Source organism: Cyanistes caeruleus, unplaced genomic scaffold (genome assembly GCF_971803275.1).
Source record: "Cyanistes caeruleus unplaced genomic scaffold, bCyaCae1.hap1.1 HAP1_SUPER_30, whole genome shotgun sequence".
NCBI lineage: Eukaryota > Metazoa > Chordata > Aves > Passeriformes > Paridae > Cyanistes > Cyanistes caeruleus.
In genome coordinates, this window is record NW_028256295.1 from 1,961,887 (window position 1) to 1,976,425 (window position 14,539).

At 53.2% G+C, this 14,539-nt stretch overlaps 1 protein-coding gene across 1 annotated transcript in view; it reads right to left on the reverse strand.

Annotated features, from left to right (window-relative positions):
- The window catches only part of LOC147645273 (uncharacterized), a 268,783-nt gene that overhangs the window by 187,031 nt on the left and 67,213 nt on the right, over nucleotides 1-14,539 (reverse strand). Inside the window, 1 exon segment of the mRNA XM_086874765.1 lies at nucleotides 1,627-1,777. Within this exon segment, the coding sequence (XP_086730891.1) occupies nucleotides 1,627-1,777 (151 nt within the window).

Below are 14,539 nucleotides of genomic sequence, written 5' to 3' on the forward strand. Positions count from 1 at the left end.
CCAGCCAAACTGTCCTCACCCTCCTTTTTTTCCTGCCCCCCTTGCCTCCCTGGGCCAGGCCACTGTTTGTCTTTTGTCGACCATCCACCAAGTATCCACAGTTAGATTGTCCCCGCAACTAATGGGTAAAAATTCCACGGGCAAGCCAGAACTAAAAAAAAAGGACACCTAACCCCCAACACCATGACAGGAAGCCCTGGGACTGTCTGTGACATCCCAGCTCTTTGGCAGCCTGGGGACTCCTGGGATGTCACCGTGGAGCCACCAGGAGTGTCTGTGACAGAGCGGTGCCTTTGCAGCCCAGGGTCCCCTGGGATGTCACCACGGAATTGCTGGGACTGCGTCTGACCACACGGCTCTTCAGCATCCCCAGAAACCTCTGGGAAGTCTCTTATGGAGCCCCTGTCTCTGCCTGTGACATTCTGGCTCTTGAACAGCCTGGAGACTCCTGGAATGTCTCCATGGAGCCCTTCTGGGGGTCTGTAACAAATCTGATCCTTAGCAGGCAACCATCATCAGCCCCTGTTGCTATGGTCAGTCCCTTGGCAGCTCCATGGAGACCCCATGCCAGGGGTGGTTGCCATGGACACCAGCTCAGGCCTGGAGCCAGGGCCCATTGCCATGGCAACCATTTGCAGTCGTATCCCCAGGCTCATGGGATCCCAGAGCCACAGAATTGGCTGAGTTGGGAGGGAGCCATGGGGATCCTCCAGTCCAACTGCTGGCCCTGCACAGGACACCCCAACAATCCCAGCCTGGGCCTGGCAGCGCTGGCCAAACGCTGCTGGAGCTCAGCCAGCCCTGGAGCTGGGAGCCTTCCCTGGGGAGCCTGTTCAGTGCCCCAGCAGCCTCGCGGGAAAAACCTTTTCCTCACATCCAGCCTAAACCTGCCCGCCTCCGCTCCAGCCGCTCCCTCCACTCCTGGCCCTGGGCACCAGAGGGAAGAGGTTCCCGCAGCCCCCAGCCAGGGACCCGCTCCCAAGGCTGCTGCCATGGCAACCAGGCCTGGCACCAGCTGGGATGCTCGGTTTCCACAGGCTGGGCTTCAGGAATGGCACTCCTCAATTTCCTACTCCTGCTGAAACCGCGCTGCTGCTCACTTCCCTCCCACCTCCCATGGAAAGCACAAAAGGCAAAGATACCAGGCTGGGATAAGAACAATTTACTGGGAACATCAATGAGATAAGAAATGAACAGCAACAGAAACAATTTGTATAACAGAAGGGATAAGACAAATTATTTACAGGGAAAACTAAAATACCACTGATTGTTTCTTTCTGGCTACATATTTCCTACTGTCTGGAAAGGATACCTTTCTCCTCTGGTGAGAGAGAGGTAGTCCTTTTCCTGCCCCTGGCAATGACCTGAGATGGGATTGAATATAATGGACCATGATCACAGTCTCACATTCTTTGATCCCACATCATGACATTGCCATGGGCAGGAAAAGGTACAGGTGTCTTCCCAGCATGGATCCCAGAGAACATGGATCACCAGGTCTCTTCCCAATGTGGATTCTCCAAGGGGGGATGAAGCTGGAGCAGTGCACAAAGCTCTTCCTGTATTTTGAGGCACTTGCAGGGCTTCCCTTACCGGTGCCTCTGTTGGTGTCTGCCAAAGTTAGACCTGTCTGAGAAGCTCTTCCCACACTGGGGACACTTGTAAGGCCTCTCCCCAGTGTGGATGTGTTTGTGGGTATTGAGGTTGGATCTGTGGCTGAAGCTCTTCCCACATTCCCCACACCTGTAGGGCCTCTCCCCAGTGTGGATGCGCCGGTGGGTGATGAGGGTGGAGTTCTACTTGAAGCCCTCCCCACAGTCAGGGCAGCGGAAGGGCCTCTCATCCGTGTGAATCCGCTGGTGCACGAGGAGATTGCAGCTGGTCTGAAACCTCTTCCCACACTCGGGACACTCGTAGGGCCTCTCCCCAGTGTGGATGCGCTGGTGGATGATGAGTTGGGAGCTACAGCTGAAGCCCTTCCCACATTCCCCACACTCGTTGGCCCATTCCCCAGTGTGGATCATCTGGTGGCAGATCAGGCTGTTGCTCTGGCTGAAGCTCTTCCCACACTCCAAGCACTTGTAGCGCTTCTCCCCATCCTGAGGCTGCTCATGGACCACCAGCTCAGAGCCCCGGCTGGATCTCTGTCCGCCTTCCCGGCACAGGGTGGGTCTTTCCTCCTCAGAGCACCCTGGGATGGGTTTGGAGCCCCTCCTCCTGTGGGATCTCCGGAGCTTTTCCTCCCCATTGGATTCCTGCATTGTGGAGCTGCTCAAAATTGCCTCTTCCATGAGGTTCTGCAATGGGGATTTGTCCTCCCTGGTCTCCATCCTCAGCTCCTTGTCTGGGGGAGGAAGGACAAGGAGAGGATGGGATTTGCCTCCGTGCCAGAGGGAAGGGGAAGGAGATCCCCCCAGTGCGTCCCCGGCAGGACGGCGTCGGCAGCGGGGTTGTCCTGCAGCCGGGGGCCAGGCTGGGCTGGGAGATGGAGCAGGAGAGAGGGGGAAAGGGGCACTGACTTCCTCCTCACCTGCCTGGGTGTCCTGGGGCATCTTCCTCTTCCTTGCAGCCTTCTCATCCATCCAGCCAAAATTTGGGATGGGGAAATCCTGGTTTGGGAGAGAACAAGGAATGAGCATCCTGAGTTTGAAGGTCCCTCTGTCCAAGTCCCTCTCTAGAAGTCCCTGGGTATCTGGGGGGTCGTGGTTTGAAAGGAAAGGTGTTTGCTAGGGAAGGCAGAAACCACCATTGAAATTGATAAAAATGTAAGCAACAACCCTCTCCAAATTATTATAATCTTGAAATCAAAGTGCTCTCAGATAAAGATATAGGAATAGAAATAATAGTTCTTTACTAAAGAAAGGAAAATGAAAATGCAGCAGTACAAAAGAAAAAAACCAAAAAAACAGCTCTCTGAGAGAGTCAGAATACAACCTGACACCCTGTTGGTCATGGTATTGAAAGCAGTCTGATTAAATGGTGGCTGCAGTCCTCCTGGAGTGACTGATGTGGTTCTGATGAAGCAATGATCCTGTAGAATATTTTAGCTTACCTCTGAATTTCCGGTGTTGTTGATGGGTCTGGTCTCTCCTCTGGGAATCCAGTGGAGAAAGACTGCCTGTGGTGCTTTGATGCTCTGATTATATCCATGCAGGAATGCTTGGCTCCTCCCCCTGGCTGGAGCATCTCACAATGGGATGATGTCATTTTATCAGTCCTGCAGTGAGACTCAATGGCCCATTAACAGAAGATATCCCCCTGGAGGAAGGATGGGTGGTGGAAGAGATAAAGAACATTGCCTCACCTGGTTTTAACAGCTGGCCCATTTACAGGAGATAACCCCAGTTATGAGGGATGGGTGATGAAAGAGATAAAGAAAACTGCTCCTCTAGTTTTTAACAGATGGTGACAGAATACATGCTTTTGGTTGAATCTTGCATTGCAACCCAGGACATGGGGTACATAAAAATTTTACACCACCAAAATCTGGCCCTGAAAATGCCTCCTAGTAGTTCTAGTTCCATCTCTGTTCTCTCCCTTTTGGTGTTCAGGCTTTCACCCCTGTCCCAGCTGCTGGGGGTCACACTTGTACTGTGGGTCCCCTGTCCACTCGGTCCCTGACCTCTTCTGGCTGCTGGGAGTGCCAGGAATTTGAAAACTTCCTCCCATTTCCATCTCCCCACTTAGGGATGCAGGAGGGGGAACTTGGCCCAGATATCGTGGGGGGTCCTTCTTGGGTTGTGCTTTTTGAGGGGGGATGTTTGGAGAATGAAGAACTTCAAAGCTGAATGGAAAATGCCCCTTGGAGGGATACTGGGGTGTCTCAGCATCCCTACGTGAGGAGATGGAAACAGGGGGAACTTTTCATATTCCTGGCACTCCCAGCAGCCTGAAGAGGTCAGGGACTGAGTAGATTGGGGACCCCCAGTACAAGCGTGACCCCCAGCAGCTGGGACAGGGAGGAAACCCTGAACAGCAAAGGGGAGAGACCAGAGATGGGGAACACCTGGGAGGCATTTTCAGGGCTGAATCTTGGTGTTTGGGAGGTTTTTACGGACCCCATGTCTTGGGTTGCAATGCAAGATTTAACCAAAAGTATGTATTCTATCACCATCTGTTAAAACCTGGTTGAGCAGTTTTCTTTATCTCCTCCATGAGCCATCCCTCATAACAGGTGGATATCTTCTGTTAATGGGCCAGCTGTTAAAACCAGGTGGGGCAATGTTCTTTATCTCTTCCACCACCCATCCTTCCTCCAGGGGGATATCTTCTGTTAATGGGCCATTGAGTCTCACTGCAGGACTGATAAAATGATATCATCCCATTGTGAGATGCTCCATCCAGGGGGAGGAACCAAGCATTCCTGACTGGATATAATCTTGGAATCAGAACACCAGAGGCAGTCTTTGTCCACTGGATCCCAGAAGAGAGACCAGACCCATCTACAGCACGGGAACTTCAGAGGTAAGCTACAATCTTCTATGGGATCACTGCTTCAACAGAACCACATCAGTCACTCCAGGAGGACTGCAGCCACCATTTAATCAGACTGATACCAGCACCCTGACCAACGGGCTGTAAGGTTCTGACTCTGTTGGTGGGTTGTTTTGTTGTTGTTGTTGTTGGTTTTTTTCTTTTATACTGCTGCATTTTCATTTTCCTTCTTTAGTAAAGAACTTACATTCCTTTTCCCATAACGTTACCTGAGAGCATTTTGGTTTCAAGATTATAATAATTCGGAGGGGATGGGATGCTTACATTTTTATCCATTTCTGTGGAGATTTCTGCCTTCCTTAGCAAACACCTTTCAAACCAAGACACCTCAAATGCCCAGGTGACTTCTAGAGATGGGCTTGGTAAGAGGAACCATCAAACTCATTGTGCTCATTCCTTGTATTTTTTCCCAAACCAGGATTTCCCAATCCCAAACCTTGGCGAGATGGAGAAGCAGGCTGTGAAGAAGATGAAGAGCTCAAATGACACCCAGGCAGGTGAGGAGAAATTCAGTGCCCCTTTCCCCCTCTCTCCTGCTCCATCTCCCAGCCCAGCATGGCCCCCGGCTGCAGGACAACCCCGCTGCCGACGCCGTCCTGCCGGGGACGCACTGGGGGGATCTCCTTCCCCTCCCCTCTGGCACGGAGGCAAATCCCATCCTCTCCTTGTTCTTCCTCCCCCAGACAAGGAGCTGAGGATGGAGACCAGGGAGGACAAATCCCCACGGCAGAAACTCGTGGAAGAGGCAATTTTGAGCAGCTCCACAATGCAGGAATCCAACAGGGAGGAAAAGCTCCAGAGATCCCACAGGAGAAGGGGCTCCAAACCCATCCCAGGGTGCTCTGAGGAGGAAAGACCCACCCTGTGCCGGGAAGGTGGCCAGAGATCCAGCCAGGGCTCTGAGCTGGTGGTCCATGAGCAGCTTCAGGATGGGGAGAAGCGCTACAAGTGCTTGGAGTGTGGGAAGAGCTTCAGCCAGAGCAACAGCCTGATCTGTCACCAGATGATCCATACTGGGGAATGGCCCTATCAGTGCGGGGAATGTGGGAAGGGCTTCAGCTGCAGCTCCCAACTCATCATCCACCAATGCATCCACACTGGGGAGAGGCCCTACGAGTGTCTCGAGTGTGGGAAGAGGTTTCAGACCAGCTCCAATCTCGTCCAGCACCAGCGGATTCACACAGATGAGAGGCCCTTCCGTTGCCGTGACTGTGGGGAGGGCTTCAAGCGAAACTGCGACCTCATCACCCACCGGCGCATCCACACTGGGGAGAGGCCCTACAAGTGTCCCCAGTGTGGGAAGAGCTTCTCAGTCAGCTCTAACTTGACCAGACACCAACGGAGGCACCGGTAAGGGAAGCCCTGCGAGTGGCGAAATGCAGGAAGGGCTTTGTGCACTGCTCCAGCTTCATCTGCCCATGGAGAATCCACACTGGGAAGAGACCTGGTGATCCATGTTCCTGGTGATCCATGCTGGGGAGACACCTGTACCTTTTCCTGCCCATGGCAATGTCATGATGTGGGATCAAAGAACATGTGGGTCTGGCCATGGACCTTTCGTTATATTCAATCCCATCTCAGGTTGTTGCCAGGGGAAGGTAAAGGACTCCCTCTCTCTCACCAGAGGAGAAGGGTGTCCTTTCCAGACAGAACGAAATACGTGGGCAGGAAGAGCTAGTCTATGGTTGTTTATTTTTCCCTGTAATAGTTTTTCTTATCTATTCTCTTACCAGAATTATTTCTGTGTCTGTTTGTTCCTTATCCCATTGCTGTTCTCAATAAATTGTTCTTATCCCAGCCTGGGATCTTTGCCTTTTGTGCTTTCCATGGGAGGTGGGAGGGAAGCGAGCAGCAGCGTGGTTTCAGCGGGAGCAGGAAATTGGGGAATGCCATTCCTGAAGCCCAGCCTGTGGAAACCGAGCATCCCAGCTGGTGCCAGGCCTGGTTGCCATGGCAGCAGCCTTGGGAGCGGGTCCCTGGCTGGGGGCTGCGGGAACCTCTTCCCTCTGGTGCCCAGGGCCAGGAGTGGAGGGAGCGGCTGGAGCTGAGGCGGGCAGGTTTAGGCTGGATGTGAGGAAAAGGTTTTTCCTGCGAGGCTGCTGGGGCACTGAACAGGCTCCCCAGGGAAGGCTCCCAGCTCCAGGGCTGGCTGAGCTCCAGCAGCGTTTGGCCAGCGCTACCAGGCCCAGGCTGGGATTGTTGGGGTGTCCTGTGCAGGGCCAGCAGTTGGACTGGAGGATCCCCATGGCTCCCTCCCAACTCAGCCAATTCTGTGGCTCTGGGATCCCATGAGCCTGGGGATGGGACTGCAAATGGTTGCCATGGCAATGGGCTCTGGCTCCAGGCCTGAGCTGGTGTCCATGGCAACCACCCCTGGCATGGGGTCTCCATGGAGCTGCCAAGGGACTGACCATGGCAACAGGGCCTGTGATGGTTGCCATGGAAACAGGCAATGGTAACAGGATCTGGTGATAGTTGCCATGGAAACAGACCATCGCTACATGGGGCCTGTGATGGTTGCCTACCAAGGATCAGATTTGTTACAGGCCCTCAGAAGGGCTCCATGGGGACATTCCAAGAGTCTCCAGGCTGTTCAGGAGCCAGAATATCACAGGCAGAGACAGGGGCTCCACAGAGACTTCCCAGGGATTTCTGGGGATGCTGAAGAGCCGTGTGGTCAGACGCAGTCCCAGCAATTCCATGGTGACATCCCAGGGGACCCTGGGCTGCAAAGGCACCGCTCTGTCACAGGCACTCCCGGGGGCTCCACGGTGACACCCCAGGAGTCCCCAGGCTGCCAAAAGCTGGGATATCACAGACACTCCCAAAGCTTCCTGTCATGGGCAGAGTGGGAGCTTCAGGCAAAAGCTTTATCTATTTGTTGGAGAAACTCCTGCTGTGTCATGAGGTGGAGAAATGACACCCAACAGCCACCAGGAATCCTCAAAACCCTCTAAGATGCCTAGACTTTTAAATTCCTTCTAAGAGAAGAGACTGGGGTGGCTGTCCACTCCAATCCCGGTACCAGACTTTGTTTATGTGTAAAAGACTGAACAGGTAGAATTGAACCATAATGCAATTTGTCCCACAGATTAACAATGGAATACCATCCATCTTTTTTGGTGCCCATTGCCAAAATTGGTACTCTGCCTTAAACATTTCCTGTATCCAAGGGTATCTCCCAAAAAAACCAGCTAGCTCGGGCTGGCCTTGGCCTCTGGTGGTCACCTCGCATCAGCCCCTGTGAGGCTCTGTTCCTTCCTATGGAAAAGCTCCAGCCTTCTTGTCCTGGGACCATTTAGAATTTGGCATCCCAAATTCCATAGATCTAAGAATTGGTCCAAGACAAAAGCAGCCAGGACAGAGGGGTTATGTTGGCCTTGTCCTCTTGTGATTTTCTTAGACTATAAGCAGTCTGTTTTCATTTGAAAACCCCTTGGAGAATGCCCAGAGATCTCCCAAGGTGGGGTTTTGAGGCCTCAGGCACATGACCACTCTATAGGGACAAAGGAGCTCTGTGCTCCATGGGGTGGAGACTGAGGACAGTGGAGGAGAGCCATGAGAGTGTTTAAGGAGCAGTTTCAGAGACTGTGGATCTTTTTGACATAGTGGAAAACAGCCAGAGAAAGAAAGAATTGATGCCAAGTGCAGCTGGGTAGGCCCAGAGTGGACACCAGGAGAAAGGAATTTGTGTCCCAGGACAGGGCTGTGGTGCAACACATCCCCCAGAAGGAGTCTGGAGCAGCCCAAGGCTTTGTGTGGCCAGGCAGAGTCAGGCAGGACGCAGAGCTGTCAGCAAAGGAAGGGGCCAGCGAGGTGGGGCAGCCAGGGGATGACAACAGCCTGCAGGGACAGAGGCACAGGGCATGGACCCCACAGGGCAGCCTGGGCTGGAGAGGGCACAGGGATGGGCAGCAGCTGCAAGGCCCTGCCAGAGGCAACTTGTGCAGCCCTTTGGCCATGGCTGCTGGCCCTGGGCCTGAGGCCAGCAGGGGACAAGTGACCCTGGCAGCCCTGGGGCCTCATTGCCTCCTTGTCCCTGCTCAGCAGCCTGGCAGGGGCCGCCCCATGGTGCTGCCCTTGGCATTGCACATCCCCACATGCCAGTGGCCCGGGAAGAGCCCTGAGCAATGAGGGAGGGACAGCATCTGCCTTGCCAGGGGCTGGGGCTCAGCCCTTGGCCCTTGCCATTCCTGAAACACATCCAGCTTTGCTCAGCACCACAGACACCTTTCCCTTGCTTGTCCCCAGCTGCCATCAGGGCCTCCAGTCTTCTGCTCTGCCTGGAACCTGGGGACGCTTTCTCACTCGTGTCTCTCATTTCAACTACAAGAAACTTCAGTGTTTCCATCTGACTTGGAGCTCTTGAGGAGTTTGTGGAGCACACTCTGAGGGACTGAGTGTGATGCCAAGAGCCCCAAAGGCCCGAGAGGGTGATGAAAGTGCTGGTGCTGTGTCTGTGCTGCTGAGCTGGGCCGGGCTCCTGGCCCAGAGGCAGCTCCTGGCAAGGGCAGCGCTGCAGAGAGACAGCTCTGGCCAGGAGCAGCTCCTGAGCACAGCCCAGCAGGGCTGGGGCCCTGCCAGGGCAGCTCAGGGACACAGAGAGCAGGCCCAGACAGAGCTGCCAGGGGCTCAGCACTGGCAGGGGCTGTGGGATGTGCCAGAGGGGGCTGTGTCCCAGCAGCACCTCTGTGGCTGTGTCCTGGAGCCCCAGAGCAGCTGTGATGTCAGAAAGGGGCTGTGTGACAGCTCCGAGTGGGTTGTGTGAGGTCACAGAGGGGGCTGTGACATGACAGAGTTTGTTGTGTGAGGTCACTGAGCAGCTACAGCGTCATAGAGGGGATTCTGTGACATCAGAAAGAGGTGTGTGATGTCACAGTGTGGCTGTACGACATCACAGAGTGGGCTGGGTGATGTTACTTAGTGGGTTGTGACATCAGAGACATGACTATGACATCAGAGGTCGAATGTACATCATTACAGAAAGGATTCTGACATCACAGAGCAGGTTGTGACATGACAGAGCCACCACAGGGTGGATTGTGATATCACTGGTTGGTTGTGAGACATCACAGAACAGGCTGTCAAGTCACATGGTGGTGATATGAAATCCTAGAGTGGGCAGTGACATCATAGAAAAGCCATGTGACATCTCAGGACAGGTTGTATGACATCACAGTGCTGACTGTGACATCACAGAATGAACAATGACATCAAATGTGGCTGTGTGACATCACAGAACGCTGTGTGAAATCACAAGGTGGTTTTGTGGCATATGGGAAGAGATGTGACATCACAAAATGGTGGTGTGACATCCCAGGGCAGGTTGTGTGACACCACTGAGTGGGCTGTGACATCCCAGGTGGCTGTGTGACATCTCGAGGTCACTGGGGAGGTCACTCTGCCCCAACCTCCCTCACAGTTCCCTCCAGAGAAGTCCAACCCTGCCCTTGCAGCAGCCTGTCTGCACAGAAACACTTCCAGGGCTCTCTGCATTTCCCTTCCCTCACTCTTGCCTCACTCACACACCTCCCAACAACCCACTTGGTGCTTTCAGCTGCAAGGAGTTCAAAGCTTCTCTGTCCTTCAGCAGCTGCTCTAATTCTGCCTTCAGCCAACTCTGGGGTTGTGTTTATTGTAGAACTCCCTGTGTGTCTGAAACATTCCTTGTGTGGCTCTGCCTTGGGGAAGGGGAACCTCCTTGGTGGCACCTTGGGCTTGGCACACACTTGAGGAGGGTGTCTGTTTTCCATGGGGAAACTCAGCAGTTTTAGATTGCTAAAATCAAAGAAGGAAAACCCCTCTTTGCCTGAGTGCAGCCAGTTCTGTGAGCAAAGCAGGTCCCAGGAGAGTGAGGAGAGACAGGATGGGGCTGGGGAATGTGGAGCAAGGTTGTCCCCACTGGGTCAGACCTCAAGGCACAGCTTCTCTGACCTGGCCACACCTCCTTAGGAGAGACCCTGGATCAATGTCCATCACTGAATGCTGCAAACACCTCTGCTCTAAAGAGAACAGGAATAAAAGACACCCTTTAAAATAGGAACAGATATTTCTTAGAAGTTCTTTGAACTATTTCTCCATAACCATTGTAGGAAAGTTTCCTAAGAACTGCACCAGACCATAGGGAAATCAAGGCACAGCCATGGTTTGTTAGGATTTGCTTGATCCTAATGAGCCCCGTGGTGCATTTGGAGCGGAGCCCTTGAACCTCAGGGCCTGAGGAGAGACTGCACAAACCTTTCCAGGAGTCCAAGTCAGAGGAAACACCCAAAGTGTCTCCAAGCATTAATGGGTGCCACTGAGGTCCATCCCCAATACAGGCTCCTCATGGACTCCTTGGAGGAGAGAACTGGAGGCCAGGATTGCACAAAAACCTCCCAGAGACTCAGTGTGGAAAGGAAAATCCAAAGTAGCTGGAAAAGCCCTGAGTATCTCAAAGTATTGATGAGCCCCACTGAGTGTCAATGCAAAGCTCCCAAGGGACTCGTTAAAGCAGATAATTGGGGCCAGGATTGCACAAACTTCTCTTAGAGTCTGTATCAAAAGGAGATAGCAAGTATCTTAAAATAACTGAAGTACCTTGAAGCATTAATGAGCCCCACTGAGTGCTGTTACTGACAAAGCCTCTCAAGGGACTAATTACAGCAGATAATTGGAGGCCAGGATTGCACAAAGCTCTCAGAGACTCCAAGGCAAAAGCCAAAGTCCTTTGAAAAAGCTGCAGTCCCTGGGAGCATGAAGGAGCCCCCAGGGCCATTCCTGAGCAAGGCTCCCCAGGGACTCCTTCCAGCAGATCCCTGAGGCCACTGGCATGTGGGCTAGGGGGGATGCTGAGGGCAGGCCAAGGGGGTGACAGTGGCCAGCCTTGCTGGGGCTGTGCCAGGAGGCCCCAGGGCCTCAGGACAAGGTGTCCCCTCACAGCCCTTGCTGGCACAGCATTGGCTGCTCTGGCCCAGGGCACCAAGCCTTGGCTTCTCTTTGTCCCCAGCTGTCATCAGTGCCTCCAGTGCTCTGCTCTGCCTGGGGCCTGGGGACACTTTCTCAGTCACATCCCTCAGTGGGACCCATTAAAAGTGAAAGAAACTTTGGAGTTGGATTCTGACTTGGAGTTCTTGAGAGCTTTCTTCCCCTCCCTGTCAGGGACTGATGTTCAGGGCCTCAGCACAAAGCCCCAAGAGGCTCATTAAAGTCCTGCTGCTGTGTCTGTGCTGCTGAGCTGGGCCGGGCTCCTGGCACAGAGGCAGCTCCTGGAAACCAAGAAGAGCTTCAAAAGCACATTTCTCTTGCTGAGCAGCTCTTCTGCCAGCCCAGCAGGGCTGGGGCACTGCCTGCAGCCACCCTGGGCACAGCCCAGAGGCACAGAGAGCTTCAATCAGTCAGGGCTGGGAAGGTGCTGAGAAGTGCCTGGGGCAGAATCCCTGCCAGCCCTTGACACAGGAAGCCTCTGGCTGCAGGACAATGCAGCTGCAGCTCCTGGAGGCATCTCCTAAAGCTGGAACATGCCAGTGCCTACAGACTCTGTGAGTACATTCTCTGCCTGTCCCTTGTGCAGAGCAGCCAGGGGTGCCCAGGGCTGTCCTGCAGAGCAGGGTCCTGCAGCCCAGGGCGCTGTGCTGGGGCAGGGACTCTGCTGCCTGCCAGGGACAGCTCTCAGCCGGCCCGGGGAGCTGCTCCCAGCGCTGGGGAGAAGCTGTGGGGGGAAGGAGCCACCCTGAGCAGGGCAGGGGCTGCTGCTGAGAGGGGCTGTGTGGGGCAGGGCTGCTCCCAGCTCCAGTCCTGCCTGGGCACAGCTCCAGAGTATGCTTCCCAAAAGAAGGTGAGCCTGGGATTGATGTAAAGATCAGGAGCTTTCCTGAGACTGTTTTCAATGTCTTGCTTTAAGCAGGGTGGGAAAGTTGTGATGATGACAAAAAGATTTTTGCTTTTTATATATGTTTAATATATTTTTAGATCTGTAAACTATTATTATATAGTTGTAAAATTATAATCCTTAATTAACGCTGTTAAACTTCTATTATATACTTATATAACTATTATCCTTAATTAACTCTAGTATGTTTCTTAACCTTTCTCTTAGATTTTAGAACAATAATATGATTTTCTAAATTTATTTCTAAAATACTAAATGGTCTTATCATCAGAAAGAGGAGCTACAAGAAGAACATTTGGTTTTGTAACCAGAATGTGAGCAGTCATAACAAAAAGTGGGGCAAAGAAACCCTTGGACCTACTCCAGTGGGTTGACCCTGGGGTGTGTAACTGGGGCAGCTGAATCTCCTATTGAATGTTTCTGTTAAATATCCTAATTAATTAATCTTAATAAATTGCTGAAATAAGGGGCTGGGTGTGCCTCATCCCTACTGGGACACCAATAAAGTTTCCAATAAAGCTGTTTTTTCTTTACTCTTCTAACACTCTTGCAGAAGGTTATTTTTCTCTTTTGATTATTGACAACAGGGGGATGAGAGAAGCAGAAGAGGAATTGTAATCCCAGAATCACAGAACATTCTGAGTTGAAAGGGACACACCAGGAACAGCAAAGTAATGTTGGAACATGTACAGAGATGCCAGAATTATAAGTTTGGGTGCTCAGTCTCTCTGCTGGGAGCCTCCTAAACAGCCTAAATGCACTGCTCTGATATTGTCATTGGTATCTGGGGCTCTCAGGGAGGCTCTGGCATCTGCAGCAGCTGAGTCAGGCCCTGCCCTTGGGATTGCTGCCAGGCAGGTGTGTCCATGGGAATGGGGTGTCCCAGCTTCCCTGTGTCCTGTGGGGCTGTGGGCAAAGCAGTCCATGGCAAAGGGGAATGAGCTGAGCCCCCTCCCTGAGATCCCATCATGGGCACACCTGGGGATCTCCTTGCTGTGTCCTTCCAAGCTCTGAGCTGCCCTCCTGGCTGCAAATCTGTGCCAGAGCCTCTCAGAGTTCCCTGAATGTCCCACGGGGAAGGGCAGAGATGCCACAGCTGAGGAAATGCTGTTGCCTCTGCCAAGGGAGCCGTGAGTGTCCTTGGCAGAGGGGGGTGCTGAGACCTTGCCCAGAGACCTTTAGAGAGGGTGAGACATTCAGGGATCCCTCTGCTCTGGGCAGGGTCTGGTTTATGCCAGGGTGACACAGGAGTGTGACTGTGCTCTGATTCCAGCCAAAGGTGCAAACCCAGGGCAGTTGGGAACAAGCCCATCCAGCACCTCACTTTCCCTAAGCCACAGGGAATCCTTTGCCTCTCACATCTCTCAGTGGGAAATTCTGAGTGCAGCAGAAATGCTGGGGATTTCTGACCTCAGAGAACCAGGAATGATTTGTGGGCAGGAAAAGAATATTTAAAATTTCTTCCTGGTCTCAATATCTTTTAGAAGTGGGAATAAAGATGGCAACAAGCCCTTCTGCATTAGGAGTGATTCCCCTCACAAATCCTGAATATCCAGCTTTTCCCCTCTGTTACATGGCCACAAACCCAGGGCAGCAGGGCAAGGATGGCTCCTGGAGAGCCCCCAGGCACGGGCCTGTCTGTTCTTGGCACACTCAGACAGCACAGCTGGAGCTCAGTCAGGGACCTGGGTGAAGTTTTCCCAGAGCTGGAACAAGGGTGGGTGAGTCCCAGTGGGACAATCTACAGGGAATGGCCCATGTTTGACTCAAAGCAGCCTCTCCTGACTTGTCACTGTCCTTTGTCCATGAACAGGTCCCCATGTGCAGCCACAGCAAATGTCCAACAGCAGCTCCATCAGCCACTTCCTCCTGTTGGCATGGGCAGACACGCGGCAGCTGCAGCTCCTGCACTTCTGCCTCTTCCTGGGCATCTCCCTGGCTGCCCTCCTGGGCAACGGCCTCATCATCAGCGCCGTAGCCTGCAGCCACCACCTGCACAGCCCCATGTTCTTCTTCCTGCTCAACCTGGCCCTCACTGACCTGGGCTCCATCTGCACCACTGTGCCCAAAGCCATGCACAATTCCCTCTGGGACACCAGACACATCTCCGACACAGGATGTGTGGCACAGCTCTTTTTCTTGCTGTTCTTCCTTGTAGCAGAGTTTTCCCTCCTG